This window comes from Phycodurus eques, chromosome 13, assembly GCF_024500275.1.
Source record: "Phycodurus eques isolate BA_2022a chromosome 13, UOR_Pequ_1.1, whole genome shotgun sequence".
NCBI lineage: Eukaryota > Metazoa > Chordata > Actinopteri > Syngnathiformes > Syngnathidae > Phycodurus > Phycodurus eques.
In genome coordinates, this window is record NC_084537.1 from 20,643,411 (window position 1) to 20,665,367 (window position 21,957).

General features: G+C 41.7%; 1 protein-coding gene across 1 annotated transcript; it reads left to right on the forward strand.

The window, feature by feature from the left end:
• Positions 1 to 1,786: 1,786 nt before the first annotated feature.
• On the forward strand, positions 1,787 to 17,162 carry kiss1ra (KISS1 receptor a). Its single transcript, XM_061694672.1, has 6 exons — positions 1,787 to 1,875; positions 5,031 to 5,294; positions 9,117 to 9,241; positions 12,069 to 12,204; positions 12,292 to 12,530; positions 15,011 to 17,162. The coding sequence occupies exons 1-6, from the start codon at positions 1,848 to 1,850 to the stop codon at positions 15,386 to 15,388; spliced, it is 1,170 nt and encodes a 389-aa protein (XP_061550656.1). The 5' UTR covers positions 1,787 to 1,847; the 3' UTR covers positions 15,389 to 17,162.
• Positions 17,163 to 21,957: the final 4,795 nt, after the last annotated feature.

Sequence of the window (21,957 nt, forward strand, 5' to 3'; positions counted from 1 at the left end):
CTCGTTACAATGAGAAACTTTCTCGTTACAATGAGAAACGTCTACTTGTGAGTGGTAGCTCATTTACCTGCTAGCGGTAGCTTCCTGCGTTCGGGTAGCCGTACAGTAGCTTATTTACAACTTGCTTCCAGCGCATGTCAGCTGAGAGAATGGCAACAGAGGAGGACTTGCTCTCTTTCCTCAAACAAGGAATATACCTTCTCTTCTACTCTCCCTTCGCTCTCATTTTCCTCATTCATCAACTCCTCGAAGTATTCTTTCCATCTAGCTAGCACACTGCTGGCACCAGTCAACATATTTCCATCTCTATCCTTAATCACCCTAACCTGCTGTACATCCTTCCCATCTCTATCCCTCTGTCTGGCCAGCCTGTATAGATCCTTTTCTCCCTCTTTAGTGTCCAACCTGCCATACATGTCATCATATGCCTCTTGTTTGGCCTTTGCCACCTCTACCTTTGCCCTGTGTCGCATCTCAATGTATTTCCTTCGCTTCTCCTCGGTCCTCTCAGTGTCCCACTTCTTCTTCGCTAACCTTTTTCCTTGTATGATTTCCTGTACTGTGAGGTCCCACCACCAAGTCTCCTTCTCTCCTTTCCTGCCAGAATATACACCAAGTACTCTCCTGCCTGCCTCTCTGATCACCTTGGCTGCCGTGGTCCAGTCTTCTGGAAGCTACTCCCGTCCACCGAGAGCCTGTCTCACCTCTTCCCAAAAAGCTGCACAACATTCGTCCTGTCTCAGCTTCCACCACATGATTCTCTTCTCTGCCTCTGTCTTCATAATCTTCCTCCCCACCACCAGAGTCAACACACCACCATCCTATGCTGTCTAGCCACACTCACACAACCCACTTTCCACCTCTTCTTCTTCTTCGACTTCGACCCACAGTAGCTGAATTTCCAACGGCGCCCTGCAGGTTGACGGCGCCGGTGGCGGACGTTGTTAACCCGGGCCACGACCGATCCGGTATGGAATTCTTTGGATGAACGCTCATATTTGTTTGGCAAAGTTTTAAGCCGGATGCCCTTCCTGACGCAACCCTCTGCATTTATCCGGTCTTGGGACCGGCCTACAGTTTGCACTGGCTTGTGACCCTCATAGGGCTGCAGTCCTTGCTTTTCTTCATACAGATCGATAGTAACGTCATATGTGTTATGACAGATGAGGAGTTAGGACAGTATTTCGTAAGATAGGGAGACCGACTTGCACTCAGCGCATTTTGTCGTCGGAGAACCCTGACAAACGAAAACGCGGGAGGAATTGAGACTGTTAAGTACACGCTCATGCAAATTATCAGAGAACGATTTTTTTATGAATTTTTTTTTTATCAGAGAATTATTAGGGAACGAATGGAAAGCTACTGCCGACAGAGGCACCGCACACTCTGTTAGACATAAAGGTGGCATCAAAGTCACACGGCGTGTTGAAATGGGATGGTTCCACTTTCAGAATGGCTTGTATCACCAAATCAGAGCAAGATGTGGAAGTGGAACACGGCCACTTGTCGCTTGACAAATCAGTGACTATGGCTGAGCTGCTGGAGACAGGCAAAGACTTGTTTTTTCCAAATGGACAGTCGCCCAAAGGACCAAGTGAAGACTTTGACTTTGATAACATCAGATTCTCAGTTGGAGATATACCAGTATACTGGTAATATTTCTCACTTTTTAAATATTTTTTTCCTGCTTCAATAAAACGACAGAAACACAATGAATACTTACTGTGTAAACAAAAATATCAAATGACAAATTATATAAGTAACCAAAAAAACCTACAAAAAAAATAGCAGTAAGTGTGCACCCAAAAAAACTGTGATCGATTTGGAGAGACATTTCTGCTCACTTGATGGATGTCACCTCCACGTTCCCCTCTGGTAAAACTCTTGACTCTTTCTTAGCATTTAGCTCCACAGTGTTTGCCAAGACAGATACTGTATGATAAATTCAGATCATTTTGTGCCAAGAAACTCATTGAGAGTGTACTTATGTACCGGTAGGCTTGACCAAATCAAATAGCAGAAGGTCTTGCAGTCAGTGTTGGTTGGACGTTTATAAATATTGACTTTCTTCTCCCTTGACACTACAAAAAGCATCAGGAAAAGTACGCTTTGATGAAAAACTCGACCTGCATCTGTATTCAGCTGTTATGCCCACACCACGCAAAGGCCAAAGAGTCAACTCTAAAAGTCAACCACTTTCACACCGAGTAACTCATCAGTGCTCTCAGCTCTCACTGCCAGCGCGTTTCCCTTTTAAATTTTATTATTTTATTTTTTTTACCCCCGCTTACCATCCTATTGCTTCTTCCGTCTACATATACCTGCTTATTCCCTCTCTGCCGCTTCCGCTGTGTCATCTGCTGATGGAACTTGAAGTTCACTGCCTCCATCCTCAGAATACTAATGGGTTCTCTAGACTAAGGCACGGGTAAAATGAAATTATGAGAGTTCAATCATATTTTTGCAAGAAAAAAGCCAAAATGTTTCACCCATAGTTGTCATGTCACAAAAATACACTCAGTCTTTCAATAAAAAGTTATAATCTTAAGAAAATAGTGCTAATGTTACAAGAATAAATCCATCAATGTTACAAAGTTGTATTTCTTCAAGAAAAAAAGTCAGAATGTTATGAAAATAATCATATTTTTTAAACAAAGACAAAAGTCATTATTTCTGCTTTTCAGAAATTCCACTTCAGTCACAAGAATAAAGTCATTAGATGATTTTCTCAAAAAGAAAGTCATACTATATATTCCGATTCACAACTTCTATCTCAGGATTTTACTTCTTAAAAATATTTTTTCTTCTTGCTGCTAAATAAGGTCACGAAAATATTAGAAACAACCAGTATGTTGACATTGATCATATTCTTACATTAATTCCTCTCAGACCTCCATCACAAGTATACATTATCATCTTTGTAAAGGCAGAATTGAAATTGTATGTGCATACTAAACACTCCAAAGCGAAGCAAAAACATTTCATCAAAGTGACGTTTACTCTAGACAAGAATGAGCTGTTCCTGTCCTCGATTTATGTAACCCGAATCCAAAGCTACATAATTTAAGGCAATAAAGTATTCTCTGTTCCCGCCTGTCAAAAAAATAATGCACAAGTACTTCATTGGTAGCCGCTTGTGGAAACTCCAGCCTGATAGAACAAGAGGCTCCACTTTGTCCTCAATTATCTGGTCTACAATTGATAGTTGCCACTCCAGCGTTCCCAATGAAAATGGCCTTTTTATTACAAGTTGAGCATTGTATCACTCAATGTATGTATTCATTGTATCATTCTTTTGAAAAAACGTTTGACATAGCCACTTCTCACTTGACACGCACACAGAAATATTGGAACAAAAGCTCAGTTTATGTAACCAATATTGAAAAAAATATATGTGGCCTACCCACGACACTGACTTAGCCACACAAAAATATAACCCCCCCCCCCAACAACAACAACATTATATGTACTTATTTAAGAGTTCCTGTTGTTATTGTTGGGGGGAGCAAAATAATAATTTTAAAAAACCATTAACACATTCACTGCCATTGACGGCTTTAGAAGTCAAATATCCATGTTAACTGGGAAGGCTGGCAGTGATTAATCTAAATAGCAGTGGCCATAGTGATAAATAAAAAAGAAACATAGTGTTGCTCTCTTCCCTGCTCTAATCTCTGTTCATCATTTTGGGAGGAGATACATTTAAAAACATACATTTACTAATACAGGTATTTATCATAATTATTAATAAAAACAAATTCAGTTGTAATGAGTGCCTCGACAATGTTAAAATTAAAAAAAAAAAAAAAAGAATACACAAAATTCCAAATGGCAACCAGCACTTTGAACAATGAACGTTGGCTTTTGCACTATTCAAGAGTCCCTGCTTGTCATTTTTGGGAGTGCAAAATTGAAACGAAAAAAAAAAGCATATAGACTGGAAAAAAAAGTACTTAATTCTCAGTTGCACATGATAAAATTCACTGCCACTGGCACCTATCGAAGTCAAATATCCACCTTAACTGGGAGGGCTGGCAATGAGAAATGTGGTTAATTGACGTAATTTCCTAAAAAATTACCAAATAATATGTTAGTTTAACACATTTTCATATGCAGCCAGTGTACATAATTAAGTAAGTAAATTCATTCATTAAATTTCTTTTCAGTGTGTAATTTCCAGAGCTGGCTTGCCCATTAGGCAATTAGGCAAAAACTAAGCGCCCGTGACCTTCAGCGGGGTGTCACAAAGTAGAGAACGTATCTATTACGTTTTTCAATTTTGTATTTTCAATTACATCTTATTTGAAATTTCATTTTACGTTTTGAATTGGGTGCCATGTTATCTTATACATTAAAGACAATGCTATTATATTTCTTTCCTAGCATATGTGAATGTTTTTCTTATTGTTTTTTCATCTTCTCGTTATTATTTTTTAGAATTATTGTTAGTATGGCTGAGTCAGTACGATGTTTTTTTGTCATACTCTTACGACAAAGTGTTTCTATATGGATGAATTGTTGCACACAGATGGAATGAGAGATACCGTTGCTAGGAGACCCCACCATTGGCAATTTATCCCGCAATACTGCAACACGTGCATTCAATCTCATTCTGTGTGTGTGTGTGTGTGCGTGTGCCTCCTTTGCTCCCACTATATATAAAGCCACAAGCAGGACCGCCTTTGCCTCAGTACGGCTGAGGATGCTCCCACTCTGCAGCTGTCCAATGGCGATGACGCCCGATTCCTTCCCCCCTCTCTTGTTTCTTTTTCCAACCGCACTTTTGATCAAGTACTAACTTTCGTGAGTTGCAGAAATGGACCGAGCAACAAAAGAAGCTGTGATTCCAACGGAATGGAGTTGAGCTTGCGTTTTATTAAAATGAGCTCCTCTCTGCTATTTGAATGGGATTTCTGTCCCGTCACTGTCTCGGCATCTCTCCTCCTCGCTGCTTTTTGATTACCATCCTCCACCCCCTCCACTTTTCTCCATCTTTTTAATCCCGATAATGCACCCCTCCTTTTCCTCAGAGAGGAACTCCACGGAGCCGAGCTTGTGGATGAACAGCTCCGAGGCGAACTTCTCGCGGGGGATCCGCGACTACGACGGGGGGAAGCAACGTTGGGATGTGGCGACGGAGGAGGAGGGCGAGCAGCACCCCTTCCTCACCGACGCCTGGCTGGTACCCCTCTTCTTCTCCCTCATCATGCTGGTGGGCCTGGTAGGCAACTCTGTGGTGATCTACGTCATCTCCAAGCACAGGCAGATGAGGACGGCCACCAACTTTTACATAGGTGAGCGAAAACACGCATACGCACACACACACACACACACACACACACAAACTCTCGCTTACTCAAGGAGGAAGGATGCAAGGACACATAGAATCTAATTAACTCTCAGTGGATGGGCATCAAATGGCATAATTATGTGAGGCCGGGGCTTCTGTTCTCTGCGTGCTAATGCTGGGTTTAAAAATATATATAAAAGTATTTCCCCATGTAGTGTTCAGTTTTAATTTCTGGAAGGCAGAGTGTAATATTTCTTCTCGACATAAGGCCTTTAATTTTTTTTCTCCCTCCATGTAAATAGAAAATGATACTTCATTGAAAATACAGTAAATCTCCCCTAAATTGGTTAATAATTGCATTGAGATGCCACAAGATGGTGGCAAAGCACTACCTTTGTCCTAATGAAGCTCCTCAACTCACTTTAACACAGTTCACTGGCACCAAGCTGTTACAAGATGTTGGCCAAGCACTACTTTTGTCTGAATGAAGCGCCTGCACTCACTTCAACACTGTTCTTTGGCATCAAGATACCACAAGATGTCGGCAAAGCACTACTTTTGTCTAAATGAAGCACTTGAACTCACTTCAACAGGGCTCCTTGGCACCAAGATGCTACAAGATGTCCGCAAAGCACTACTTTTGTCTCAATGAAGCTCTTCAACTCACTTCAACATACTTCCTTGGCACCAAAATACCACAAGATGTTGGCACAGCACTGCTTTTGTCTAAATGAAGCTACTCAACTCACTTCAACACAGTTCCTTGGCACCAAGATACAACAAGATGTCGACAAAGCACTGCTTTTGTCTAAATGAAGCTACTCAACTCACTTCAACACAGTTCCTTGGCACCAAGATACAACAAGATGTCGGCAAAGCACTACTTTTGTCTTAACGAAGCCCCTCAACTCATTTCAACACAGTCCCTTGGCACCAAAATGGAGGCAATACATTTACTGACGTCTACCGCAACACATAGCGCTATCGGTCACAGCTGCACCACCTGTTTTAAAATGCTGCGCTTATTTATTCAAGCGACGAATTGTAACAGTGTCGATGACAGCAAAGGAAACTGTCTTGCTCTCCATCTCTCCACTTAGCACACAGCTGTGCATAGGAAATTTACACGTAGAGTACAAATGCATTTAAAATACAAATTATAGAGGCAAAATCTAAAATACACATTTTGCAGAGTGCTCTTTCTGGGGCCCATAATGCTAATTAACATAGCTCGTCTGTCCACGATCTCACCGGCGATGCAATGAAGGTTTTACATTTACATCTCCCATCTCCCTGCAGGAGGTCTGTGTTGGCAGGCTGTATGTGACATGAATTTGATTACCATTATATTACCCCGGAGCCCCTGGTCGAGAAACAATTCAATATTCAGCAAACATTAGATTAGCAGCTGGCACACCATCTGCGCTACCTCTGCACTGTGTGACTACTTTTGGTGATTAGATCCGCTGTTCTCGAACAAATGGACGATAGCATTTGACACCTGTACTCCAATGATCGGTTCAAATTGCACACCGAACGATAAGTTACGGCTGTCGATGCAATATTTTTATTACGTAAAGGTAACGTCAAATTCCGCACTCACAGCTGTAACGACAAGTTTAAAGTGTCAACAGATAAACTATTTTAACTTATCATTACGGAAAAACATTGACGGCCATAACGATAAGTTAATATTGCACACGGAAAAACATTGAACGCTGTGACAATAGGTAAAATGGAGAAGGAATTTCTATTTATCATTACGTGAATTTTTTTGTGTGTGCAAATATTTTCATTGCGTAACGATAATTTGAAATAGCAAAGACATGGGAAGCCATACGATAAGTTAGATATGACACGATAACTATAACCCATGGCTGTCAATGTTTGACTGGGTGCAGTTTTTTTCATTATCAGTTAAAATAGCACACGAAAACATTGATGGCCATAACGATAAATTAAAATTGATCATAAAAAATATTGACAGCCATTCTTACATGATTAACTTTTGACTGTAATTTTGATCATATTAATTATTAACGCTGCGATTGGCTGGCGACCAGTTCAGGGTGTACCCCGCCTCTCGCCCGAAGAGCACACCCGTGACCCGAGTGAGGATAAGCGGAACGGAAGATGAATGAAGGAATGAATAATTATTCACTTGAATGATTAGTTTTCAAATTATGTTCAATGAGTTTGAAAATATGTTTATTAATCACAATTTTTAAAAAGCTACTATAAAAAAAATCCAATTCTCACCAGTATTTCTTCTTAACTCCTATTAATTAGCATAAAACATTTTTTTTCAGTGGATGTTAATTAGTATTATTTATTCCTGTTATTTAGTATCATTAAAAATATTTGTTATGAGTATTTTATATCCCTATTGTGCAACATTTTAAAATATGTACAAATGGCAATAAAATGATTGGCCATTTTCATCAACATTTTTTAATCATATAAATATAAAGAGAAATACAATTGTCCATGATAGTTTTAATCAATTTCTAGAATTTGTCATAATTCTTTTAAAAAGTTAATATTTAAAAAAAAAATTTCTGTGTGCAATATTTTTTGTTAGGCTCCTAACAATTGAGCCGTCCATCCTACGTTGACTGGTTAAACTGTGCTGCTTCCAATTTGTGATGGAACAAATCTTCAAAGAAACAAAAAAGAACAAGAACGAAGGGCCCGGCAATGCACACAAAGAAAAGCCTTCAGACAGCAGCAAATGACTGAACAAAAAAAAAAAAAAAAGGTTGAATAAGAAATAGAAAATAGAACACGAAATTGACAGTGGGAGCAAAAAACCTCCAAGACGGGATAGTATCTCTGCGGTGTCAGGGAATTTGACGCAAGACTCGCATCACTCTACACACAGACGCACACGCACACGCACACGCCTACACAAATTATAAATAAAGTAAATGAAATTCTCACTGGGTATTTTGATTAATTCCTATTTTTTTGAATAATTTAAATTGTATTTCTCATCCATACTTTTCAAATATCCCTGTTGTGCAAAATGTAAATAACGTTTTAAAATGTAAATCAAATGATAAATAATACATAATAACATGCAAAGTTGTAATACTTCATCATCATCAGTAATTTTCCTTAATTTCTTTAAATTTAGGATACTTAAGATATGTGTTGTTATTCATAATTAAAACAAATCCCTCTCCTGCTCAATAAAAAAAATTAAGAAAAAATTAAAGTTACGCTGATCATTTTCATTACCTTCTATTAGCATGCATAGTTTGAAATTTGAATAAATCTCACAAATGAATTCATACTAGTTCAACCATAATTTTAAAATAAATACAGTATATTTTCATTATTACATTACTATTAACTATTCGTTTGATCCAGCGGCTTTTTCTGGTATGTGCAATATGTGCGGCTGCACAGGGTGGCATTTCGGGGGGATTTAGCAATGCACCCTCCCATAAAATTACAAAAATGCAGTGTGAAATGATTTTCCATTGGCATCATGCCATGTACTGTAAATCATTGCCGTTTCTGGAGACATTATGAGGGGTCTTCAAGGCTTTTCCTAATAAACATTGAAGTGATCGATGTGAAGGAAGTATGACATCTTCGTTGTTCTAAGATCTAAGAGGAGGCGCTAAGGTGAGCTCGTTGTCGGTCAAAACTGGCTGAAGTGTCATGGCCGCGTTGGTGGTGGTGGGGCGCTGAAGGGGGTTTCGCACTGGGCGCCATTCAAGCTTGGACCGCCACTGACTTTATGTAAATGTTTAACACTAAATTCCCGTTAAATCCGTAACACTGCGCATGCTTTGTGTCATCTCACCCCCACATGCAGCAAACCTGGCCGCCACTGACATCATCTTCCTGGTGTGTTGCGTCCCCTTCACGGCCACCCTCTACCCTTTGCCCGGCTGGATCTTTGGCAACTTCATGTGCAAATTTGTGGCCTTCCTGCAGCAGGTAAAAGACTCACAGACACAAATTACGAACAAACCACAACAAAGACTTTGTGTTCTGGTCAAATATAATGCGTCTCTCTGCTTTTTATGTGGACGCACAAAGCTTTTGCAGAGCAATGTGCAATAAAGACTAAAAGCCTCCTTTTAGCATTGTGCACACAAAACATAGCCAGGCAGTGCGCGCTTTGCTTTCCGGAATCCATCACAGAGTCCATGTTCTGTTTGAAGCATTAGCGCAACAACTATACTTCACTGATGGTCATGACATTTTTTTTTGGTGGAGGACTCTGTAGCTGCCGGTCAAGTACTTCCACACCAAACTCACACAATCAAACCTTGTTTTGTGCCGTTGAAATGGGAAAAATGATGAATGAGTCCTCAAATTTCCAGGTAGTCCAAAAGGTTGAACAAGAATCCAAACCGAGGTGTGCCGATGATTGCCCTCTCAAATAAATTGCCCTCCCCCCTCTTTTTTTTGTTTTTGTGTTTTTTTAGGCGGGGTGTATACTTTAGTCACAAGCTGCTTCATTTAAACCAGTTTCCAGCTCCTTCCTGATTACAGTTGAGATGGATGGAGTGGATAATTATCTGTAAAACGCTTCAGAAGAAGACAACATTTTTCATGTCCCAACCCCATGAGGCTTTTGGTTTTAATAACCCATTTGGAGTTCAAGCTTTTTTATGTGTTTTCTAATGTCCCAAAAGAACAGGGAAGCTTTTTGCACAATTTGAGACACAGTAGCCAGTGCAGTAATTCATGCATTTTTCATATTTCTTACCATTTATTTTTGCAGAAGGGACTGTCCGTCTTGTCTGCGTCTGATGAAACACTTTCTATATTCTTCTCTCCTCCTAAGCATCGAAAAGCCTATCGTTCATAAGCTTAATTGCCTTCTATTTGGCGGCATGTGATGGTTGAAAGGATGGCATGTCTATTGTCCTCATCGAAACTGTGACAATTACTCTGATGGGCGCTGATTTGAGTGAAAACGATTTTGCTTCCACCCTCCTGCTGTGTTCGTTTGTTCTTCTTGGGTCAATGTGACCTGCTCTACATTTAAAAGTTATAAAATAGGTTAAGCACAGATTATGATTATTATTGTTATTATTATTTGTTACTTAACTTTCCCCAAAATTATAGTAAATACCCACTGTATGCACACACAGTCCACATATGAATGTAGCATGCGGTTGAACTGTACATTGGAGAATGTCCATGTAGCCGAATGTGGACAGACTTCAAAAGGCATGTGATCAATCCCAATAAATCATGAAATACTTTTTATTTATTCCAGTGGTGTTATAAATCAAGCCCTGCTGCTGCTTCTTCTTCTTTTTCTTTTAAGTAACAAACCGTGGCGGTTTGAATGAAGTTGATCAAAACACATGTATTCTGTTTCAAAAGACTACGAGTACATTTCTCTGTGAAGGGAGATTGTATAAAGAACCTGAAAGCGATACTTGAGTAAAGGTACTTGTATCTTCACAGAAAAATAACTTTGGTAGCAGTTAAAGTCATCTTGTAGAACACAGGTGTCAAAGTGGTGGCCCGCGGGCCAGATCTGCCCCGCCACATCATTTTATGTGGCCCACGAAAGCAAATCATGTGCGTCGACTTCACGTTTCTTGCGAATATCAAAATTTAAAATTGTCTTCACTTATAATAACGGTGAGAAATTGCAATTTTTGTTGCCAATACCCCTTTTCAAAGAAATGTATTAATACAAGTAGTTGAAAAACATGATTGTATTAGTTTCTGATTTCAAATCTAGTTATCCATCAATTTGATGTGTATTTGCAACGATATGAGATGATAATTCATTTATATGGGTTCACAGTCAGAACGGCCCTCCGAGGGAAGTCATAACCGCAATGTGCCGCGTGACAAAAATGAGTTTGATAACTAAAAGAACATTAACATATTGGCTTCTCTATATTAATTATTAATTTAACCTACAGGTTGGACGGGGAGTTTTTGAATGCCAATACACTATTAATACCGTAATAATAATACTATCTTTTTTGGGAAGCGCACGATGCACTTCCTCCAATGTTCGAGAAAACGTTCCTGTTAATATAGCAATGCGTGCGGAACGTTATTCCTGTTTTTACAACTACAGAGATGTCCGATTAAAAAGGAGATGTATCTAGAGTAAAAATCTGCTTTCCTCTTTACCACATAGAGCACATCCACCAATAATTCCAGAACCAAAATTGTGGTTCTGTGATTGTAATTATAAACATCCATCCATTTTTGTACCCCAGATTCCCCGCAGCTACGGCTTGGGTGTACTTTTCAGAGCAGGGCATCAGTGGAACACAGTACCTTGCTAAAGTATTCACCCCCTTGGCTTTTTATCCATTTTTTTACATTGCAACCTTGAATTTAAACTTTTTATCTGGACTTTTTTTGATTGGTCTGTACAAATTAGTCTACGTTTTGAAGTCAAACTAATTAACGCCGTGCTGCTTCAGCAGTTTTAACGCCGTGCCTCACCAGCCACTTGCTTTAGTAAACCTTCATTTCAGTATTTGATATTGAATTAGTTTCTTTGTCATAAGTCACATTTCTGGCTCGATCGTGACCATCGTGCTTTTCCTCTTTGTCATCACCGTTCCCCTTCTGTGGCAGCATCACAAACCAAACAAAAAAAGCCAAAGAACAAGCAAAACACACACTTGTGGAGTGACTTGAGACTTGCTGATGTCACGGGGCATGTCTTGGATAACCTTCAACTGAATACAGATATTTCACGAAAACTGTGCGATGACGGAACGTGACTTTCAAGAGCTTTGAATTTTCTATGAGTATGCCGTCTGTGTTTTAGGTGACCGTCCAAGCCACCTGCATCACTCTGACTGCAATGAGCGGTGACCGCTGTTACATAACGGTGTACCCCCTGAAATCCCTCCGCCACCGCACGCCCAGGATGGCCATGATTGTCAGCGTCTGCATTTGGATTGGTCCGCCTTGACTTAAAACCCTTCAGCATTAGACTGTGCGTATAACGATGAAAACTCAACAGCATTCTGTCTTCTGTGGATGTTCAGGCTCTGTTATCCTGTCCACACCGATCCTCATGTACCAGCGCATCGAGGAGGGGTACTGGTATGGTCCTAGGCAGTACTGCATGGAGAGGTTCCCATCCAAGACTCACGAGAGGGCCTTCATCCTTTACCAGTTCATCGCCGCCTACTTGCTGCCCGTCCTCACCATTTCCTTTTGCTATAGTCTGATGGTAAAGAGGGTTGGCCGACCTACAGTGGAGCCGGGAGACAACAACTACCAGGTATAGACCTGGTCTCTGGCACATGTCTGTGTAGATTCTCAGTCAACCAGATTACGGTAATGCACAAAAATGTAATTGAGGAAACCGGACTCTTCTTGGTTATCTCTGGGCTATGTATCGCAACGGTAACATTGTCACGATTCCAGAATGCAGAACAGGAGATCCTTGGTTCACGACTTGGTGTAGTTCCATTCCAATGGTAGCAATGTAACCCAATGAAGTTGGGACATTCTGTTAAACATAAATAAAAACAGAATACAATGATTTGCAAATCATGTTCAACCTCTATTTAATTGAATACACTACAAAGACAAGATATTTAATGTTCAAAATGGTAAACTCAATTGTTTTTAGCAAATAAACATTAACTTTTAATTTTATGGCTGCAACACGTTCCAAAAAAGCTGGGACAGGGTCATGTTTACCACTGTGTTACATCACCTTTTCTTTTAACAACATTCAATAAACGTTTGGGAACTGAGGTCACTAATTGTTGAAGCTTTGGAGGTGGAATTCTTTCCCATTCTTGCTTGATGTACAGCTTCAGCTGTTCAACAGTCCGGGGTCTCCGTTGTCGTATTTTACGCTTCATAATGCGCCACACATCAATGGGAGACAGGTCTGGACTGTAGGCAGGCCAGTCTAGTACCCGCACTCTTTTACTACGAAGCCACGCTGTTGTAACACGTGCAGAATGTGGTTTGGCATTGTCTTGCTGAAATAAGCAGGGAAAAAGACCATGAAAAAGAAGTTGCTTGGATGACAGCATATGTTTCTCCAAAACCTGTATGTACCTTTCAGTGTAAGTTACCCATGCCATTGGCACTAACACAGTCCCATACCATCACAGATCCTGGCTTTTGAACTTTGCGTCCATAACAGTCCAGATGGTTCTTTCCCTCTTCGGCCCGGAGGACACGACGTCCACAATTTCCAAAAACAATTTGAAGTGTGGACTCGTCGGACCACAGAACACTTTTCCACTTTGCATCAGTCCATCTTAGATGAGCTCGGGCCCAGAGAAGCCGGCGGCGTTTCTGGGTGTTGTTGATAAAGCGCTTTTGCTTTGCATAGTAGAGTTTCAAGTTCCACTTCCGGATGTCGCGCCGAACTGCATATACTGACATGGGTTTTCTCAAGTGTTCCTGAGCCCATGTGGTGATATCATTTACACGTTGATGTCGGTTTTTGATGCAGTGCCGCCTGAGGGATCGAAGTTCACGGGCATTCAATGTTGGTTTTCCGCCTCGCCGCTTACGTGCAGTGATTTCTCCAGATTCTCTGAACCTTTTGATGATATTATGGACCGTAGATGATGAAATCCCTAAATTCCTTGCAATTGTACGTTGAGGAACATTGTCCTTAAACTGTTCGACTATTTTTTCACGCACTTGTTTACAAAGAGGTGAACCTCTCTTTTGCTTGTGAATGACTGAGCTATTCAGGGAAGCTCATTTTATACCCAATCGTGGCACCCACCTGTTCCCAATTAGCCTGTTCACCTGGATGTTCCAAACAGGTGTTTGATGAGCATTCCTCAACTTTCTCAGTCTTTTTTGCCACCTGTCCCAGCTTTTTTGGAACGCGCTGCAGCCATAAAATTCTAAGTTAATGATTATTTGCGAAAAACAATAAAGTTGATCAGTTTGAACATTGAATATATTGTCTTTGTAGTGTATTCAATTAAATATAGGTTGAACATGATTTGTAAATGATTGTATTCTCTTTTTATTTATGTTTAACACAACGTCCCAACTTCATTGGAATTGGGGTTGTACATGTAGTCTATTACTAAGCTATGATAACGCAGTAGTGTGTAATGTTCTCGTTTTTTGCCGCTTTCATCTCCTGTGATGTTACGCATGGCAATAATAGCTTTCACTATTGCAACATTCTCAGGGTCCTCGGTTTATGACGAGGTCATTTCTTGTCATGAACGGAACAGAGGATAGAACCCAAAAATGCACGACTCCAAAACAAATGGACAGTTTCCAAAAAGAGAGGTTTAATAGACGGGCACAGGTCTGTATACAGGCAGGCAATCCAAGAAAGACAACAGTATCCAAAAACATGAGGCAAAGAGGCAAGGTCGATAATCGGAACAGGGTCAAGTCTTACTGTGAGTCTGTGACGTGGAAACAAGGAATGCTGGAACGCGACGACAAAGTACAACGAACTGGCAACAAGAGGGAATGAGACACGAGGTTAAATACAAGGGGCAATTAGGGTGAACGAGGCACAGGTGGTGAAGATGCTCACGGGAGCAGGTGTGTGTGAAACAGGAGGGAGGACAAAATCCGGAACACACACACACGACATTTCTGTAATCAGAATTTGGACTTAAATCGGAACGTGCCTTCGTCTATCATTAACCTGTGCCATATGTTGGGACTGTCTTAAACCAAGGACCCCCTGTATCAGCACATGAGAGGACATCCATGACTAGGTCTTCCAAAAATCTGATGCTTTGTCCTCCTCAGGTCAACCTCCTGTCTGAGAGAACCATCAGCATCAGAAGCAAGGTTTCCAAGATGGTGGTGATGATCGTCCTGCTCTTTGCCCTGTGCTGGGGTCCCATCCAGATCTTTGTCCTCTTCCAGTCTTTTTACCCTGACTTCCGGGCCACGTACGCCACATACAAGATCAAGACGTGGGCCAACTGCATGTCCTACGCCAACTCCTCCGTCAACCCCATCGTTTACGGCTTTATGGGCGCCAGCTTTCAGAAGTCCTTCCGGAAGACCTTCCCTTTCCTGTACAGGCACAAGGTCAGGGACAGCAGCATGGCCTCGAGGACGGCCAACGCTGAGATCAAGTTTGTCGCGGCAGAGGAAGGCAACAGCAATGTTGCGAACTGAGGGAATGCCAGAAGGGCGAGTTAATGGAACAGCCGGGTCCTTTCCAACAGCTTTGAAATTGAAAGCCAAATGAAACCATGTTAGTAATGCAAAGGACACTGGGATCATTTGCACAATTGTTTTCCTGCCAAAGTAGGCAGTGTTGGCACATCTGGAACCCCATTTAGCAACTTTGCATTGTTTCACGGTTGACATTTTGAAATTAAGAAGATCTTAAAGAGACTGAATTATTGACTGCTCGCCAGTTGGACAATCGTGCCAAATTTAAGCATCCCCCCCCCCCCCCCCCCCCTTCCCGATTAAGGTCAATGTATGCTCAATCATCGGACGTCTCGAAAAGATTATCCTCTGGAGCGGGGTGTGTTAAAAACATAAATACAGGATCTACAGGTTGTGTACAAAAGTGTTTGTCTATTGTGTCTCACAAGTCATTCCCAACAATAAAAATAACAAGGAGAAGAAATTGCAACCGCAATCTAGTTACCAGATAAGGTAACAGTTAAGACTCCTACAGGCCAGCGCTGACAGACATCCGGTATGGGAGAAGAGACTGGCAATTATTGGTTGATATCATTCTGTGTGTGGTATGCTGTGTTAGTTAGCTCATGTACATCACACACAAGAAAAACACGCTTGCGGATTTTTGACCTTGTTTAAAAATAATTCAAGATGTTAAAAACCGGTAGCCTGTGTGTGACTAAGTCCGAAGACAAGCTTTCAAAGTGACGCATCCAATGTGCTCCTCAAGGGGAAATGGATCAAAAAAGGCATCACAATTGCAAACCTTTTACCGTCTTTGCTGTAGCAGCAGTTCTGTCTTTGTCTTGATCCAGTGTAAAGAACTACAGACCAAACCTTTTCAAATGTTAATGGCAGTTTTGGGACTCGAGTGCCTGCCCACTCATCAAGTGTGAAATTACACAACTTTCTGTGACTGAAAACGTCTCAGTAAGCACGCCATTCTGAACTGCTGCCCTACTGTGACCCTACTGAGTTTTCTCTACCCCTGCCATGGCAGCTAACCTGAGCTAAGAGCTGCCATTTGTCAAAGCCAAAATATAGGCAGAACTACTGCGTTGCTGGATGAAGATAAACACATTATACAGTATAACTTTACATGGTAGTAGTCACTAGAATAGCCAACACTGCAAGATAAACGAACCGCAAAGTGACATAGGTTTATAACTCAGTACCACCCTCTTGAATCCATTGTTGTATTCGCCGACTTTTCTATTTTCCGACTGTCCCATCAGGGGTCATCCTCTAGTATTTACTGATACTGGTAAGGTCTATTCAGGGGTGCTAGAAAGGAGGGTCCGTCTGGAAGTCGAATCTCAGATTCAGGAGGAGCAGTGCGGTTTTCGTCCTGGCCGTGAAACAGTGGACCAGCTCTACACCCTCGGCAGGGTCCTCGAGGGTGCATGGGAGTGCACCCCCAACGGCACCCAGGACATGCTGGAGAGACTCCGTCCTTCGGCTGGCCTGGGAACGCATCGGGATCCCCCCGGAAGAGCTGGATGAAGTGGCTGGGGAGAGGGAAGTCTGGGCGACCCTGCTAAAGCTACTGCCCCAGGGACCCGACCTCGGATAAGCGGTAGAAAATGGATGGATGGATATTCGTTCAATAGAGTAATGCATTCCATTATTTCTTATGGGTATTAAATATTCCACATGTATAGCGAAAAGCCCATAAGTGTGTCATTCAAACAATTGCAATTTTCTTTCCATCGACCCAATGGGTCACAGTGATCAGTCAATTCTGCTTTGCAACAAGTGACAAGAAGAAAAATGACTGATCTAAAACTACTACTAAAAAGTGGTTGTTTGTCATATTAGCGGCTATATGTATATAGTCAAGGTGTTGTTATGTTGTGGAATTTTAATAAACGAATAATTACGAATGTGATGCCTGTGCTGATGGAAGAGAAAATTGTTTTAATTTAAGTTTTTCTAAACTGTAGCCATCATTTTGATGGTTACATAAAAACGCTACAACAGGTGCAAAAACCCTTTAGCAATCTGTTTGTTGATTCCTAAAAAGACAAATGAGTGGGTCAAACAATCTTGCGGCATCTTTAGGAGACCTTGACGAGCAAAAGACAGAGCACATTTAACCACTTTCATTTGGGGTTTCGAGGTTGTGCTGAAAAAAAAAAAAAAAAAAAAAGCTCCAAGCAAGGAAAGACATGAATAAATAAAATTATCTATCACGTAGGAGGTTGCAATGAATGCAAAGCCTGCGGGACAAAAGCTGGAGGGTTTTCTTTTCCATTGTGCGGTACACCCCTTCTAAATGACTCACATTTTATGCTTGTGTCTTAAGTACACCGACAATATTCATGGGTTGGATGGTTAATCATTAAAATATATCCAACAGAACTGAAGTGTAAATGAATTAAAAGTAAAAAAGAAAAAAGACCATATGGCCACTTTCATCCAAATTTCAAAAAATCTAGATTTTTGTTTCAACTCAAAAATGCAGTATTTGAATGAAATGTATCTGGTGCAGCTGCTATACCTGCCTACTTTTTGGATGTGCATACTTACAAATTAGAACCATGTAAAACAAAAACAGCACCTTGTAATAATAAGGATAAGTCATGTGACGGCACGACATCGAAACACAAGAGGGGGGGAGGAGGAGCAAAGTGTGCCTGCTGAGACAGAAGCCACGAGTCCGGCGACCTGGCTGTCGCCTTTTTGACGAAACCGCAGCAGCGCATACGAGAGCGAAACTGAAACTACGGTATCCATCCCGTCACGCTAGTATCGTGCCAATACCGATACTGACTTGGTATCGATACGATCGATATTTGGATCGATCTGCCCACCGCTTGCGAACAGAGCATCTATTACATGAGGCGTCTCTACGCCTCAGGTCTCCCCGTTGTCTTTCGGACTCTCTTTATCAGCGGGGAAACGACTCGACGACTTCTTGACGTTTATCCGCCTGCTCGTTTTCTATGCGATTGATCGTTTTATTTTCAATCCTCACGGGAAATCAACTCTGAAAGTGCAACAATCGTTATGACAATTTTTTTTTTTTTTTAAATCAATCCAGTGTTATTTTCTGTTCTGCTTGAAGCCTCCACTCTTGACAGTGAACTGTTGTGCTGTAAATGAATGAGCCTTCCATTCTGAATTGCTTGTTATTACCTTTCCATCAACCACTCTGAGGACTGCCAAGGCCATCAGGGCTCATTTGAAGAGCTCACTTAAGAGATCGTTAATTATGCCATTAAGTCTCACATTGCCTCATTCTATTTCCAAAATGTGCATGCTCATGGAGTAAAATACAGCTTACTTGCAGTACCTTGTCAATATGTACAAATGTATATAGGAAGCCCGTGCAAAAGGGACTTTTATTTCTTTATTTCATGAATTATCACCATACTGAGACTCCTAAAGAGGGCGCCAGACAGCCAACATTTCATTCCCTCATGATCAGTGGTAGTTTAACATGACATGTAGCTACCAAACTGCTATTAAATCATTAGTAAGGATGCCATTTGTCCCAAATTCGGGTTTGCCTGTTAACAGAGCAACCATCAATTTCGCCAAAGCACCCCGTCGTGTCACCTGGCATTTGATAGATGTTTACATACACTGTATAAAAAAAAAACATACACTTTATTTCCCCTCACTGTCTGACACTGTCTCCGCTGCTCTTCTCTCTCTGCACCAACGACTGCACCTAAGCGCACCCGGCTGTCATACTCCTGAAGTTTGCAGATGACACCACTGTCATCGGCCGCATCAAGCACGGTGACGAGTCTGCATATCGGCAGGAAGCGGAGCGGCTGGAACCGCGTTGCGGCCGACACAACCTGGAGCTGAACACGCTCAAGACTGGAGAGATGATCGCGGACTTCAGGAGGCATCCTTCGCCCCAGCTCCCCCTCACGTTATCCAGCTGCCTTGTGTCAACCGTCGAGACCTTCAAGTTCCTGGGAATTACAGTCTCTCAAGACCTGAAGTGGGCGACCAACATCAACTCCGTCCGCAAAAAAAGCCCAGCAGAGGATGTACTTCCTGCGGCTTCTGAGGAAGCACGGCCTGCCACAGGAGCTGCTGAGGCAGTTCTACACAGCGCTCATCGAATCGGTCCTGTGTTCTTCCATCACAGTCTGGTTTGGTGCTGCTACAAAAAAGGACAACCTCCGACTGCAACGGACAATCAAAACTGCTGAAAGGATTGTCGGTACCCCCCTACCCACCAATGAGGACTTGCACGCTGCCAGAACTAAGACGAGAGCGTGCAAAATCCTCTCGGACCCTCCACATCCCGGTCACCGGCTCTTCCGGCTCCTTCCCTCAGGTAGGCGCTACCGATCAATGCAAACTAGAACTAGCAGACATCCCAACAGCTTCTTCCCTCTTGCAATCAACTTCTTAAACACCTAACCTACACGCAATTTTTTGACTTGAGTTTCCACTCACTGTCGTAGTCTCACCACGCTGCACTATTTGCATATCTGTTGTTGACCAATACTGGCCACTCATGCCAGAGTAGCATCTGCTCCATTTGCAGACTGATTAAGGAGTATCTGCAACATTTGCACAATCAACATTGTCCCAGATTATCGCACTACTCGCTTGAAGTCTCGGCGCCCTTTGCGCAATGGTCATTGCACCGGACTATTGCAATATTAGTCATTCGAACTGCTCTGAGTGCTAGAGGACTCTGCAAAAAAAAAAAAAAAAAAAAGTACCGTAATTACCAGATAACTAGCAACCCTTTATTGCTCAGTGACTGTTTTTTGTCAATGGCTTCACGTCTCAAAAATGTTCTCTGTCAATTGACTGTCTGTTGTCGTACTAGAGCGTCTCCAACTACCGGAGACAAATTCCTTGTGTGTTTTTTGGACATACTTGGCAAATAAAGATGATTCTGATTCTGACATGAAATCAGACTAAACTTTTCCAGTTTAAGGTCAATTAAATGCCAGAATAATAAGAGGATTTCTTTTGGACCGTTTTTTCATGACTTTCTTCAAAGTCAGACGTTTACATACATTTCATTAATATTTGGCACCATTGGCTTTAAATTGTATGACCTGGGTCAAACCTTTTGGATGTCCTTCAACAAGCTTAATACTCAATACTCAATACTTAAGCTCAATACTATTTTCAATAGTATTGAGATCGGAGCTTTGAGATGGCCGCTCCAAAACATTGATTTATCCTCAAGTCAGTTTGTAACCAGTCTGGCAGTGTGCTTCGGGTCATTATCCATTTGGAAAACCCATTTGCGCCCAAGCTTTAACTTCCTGGCCGATGTCTTGAGATGTTGCTTCACTATTTCCACATAATGTTCTTTCCTCATGATGCTATCTATTTGGTGTAGTGGACGAGTCCCAACAACATGATGCTGCCACCCCTGTATTTCAAAGTTGGAGTGTTGTTTCCCCCTTTTCCCTCCGAACGTAAAAGCACTCATTATGGCTAAAACAGGCAGAGTGGCCTTTCGCTCATGTTGGTACAAAACGCGTTTGACTGTGGATAAAAACACACTCTTACCAGCTTCAGCCAGCATCTTCACAAGTTCTTCTGCTTTTGTTCCAAAGCACGTTCATCTCTGGGACACAGAACATTTCAAGGTCAATGTATTCAACATAAGAACAACAACAACGACGACGACGACGAAAAAGTCACTTTCCTACCAAGAATTGGGCCATGGTCTCCAAACAAGCTATCTGCCAAGTGGAACTCCCCAAAGCGAGCCAACAGAGAAAGGAAGCGTCTGTGGTTTGAAAACAACACTCGAAACGTCGCCTTGTAAAGCCAACTGGCCTGCCAGAAATCGACACGTAAATCCTGCTGGCGCAAGCCTAGCCACGTTGACGACTTAATGTCGCTTTAAATACTGCTGGATGTGTCGTTACATCGCAGTGGTAATGTGAGCAAATCGGGCCTCGATGGCCAGCGCTTAACGGGCCTGTTTTGAGGGGGCGGTCCTGTCTGACGCAAATCGGCCACTGCTCACCAAGCCCCCCGCCCTACGAGGCCAATGTCCAGTACGTCTTTTGTCACCGTGATGAGGTAAGCAGCTTCAGCTTGTTTTAGTCATGTATGCAGATGGGGGAGGCATCTATTTGTGGCTTTTTTTTAAATGTATTTGTGTCAAATTAAAGTGGCGTTGATGACAATATGCTAAACCGCACCCCTTGTCCCGCGAGGCCAATGTCGAGTGCAACATTTGTCACTGTGTCGACCGGGGGTGGACATAAGGGGTTGCGACAGAATACAACGATTTGCAAATCATGTTGTTAAAATCAATAAAGTTGATCAGTTTGAACATTAAATATCTTGTCTTTGTCGTGTATTCAATTAAATATAGGTTGAACATGACTTGCAAATCATTCTATTCTGTTTTTATTTATGTTAAACACAGCGTCCCGACTTCATTGGAATTGGGGTTGTACATATAACTCTAGCAGTTTTATCCAGCTGTACATTTTTGCCCAAATTTAAAAGACGTGAGCACAAGAAGTAGCTTGTTCTCCAGAATTTTGGCCTGACTTAAAAGTTTTTGGAAATACGAGCTGTCGTTCAGCTGATTTATTATT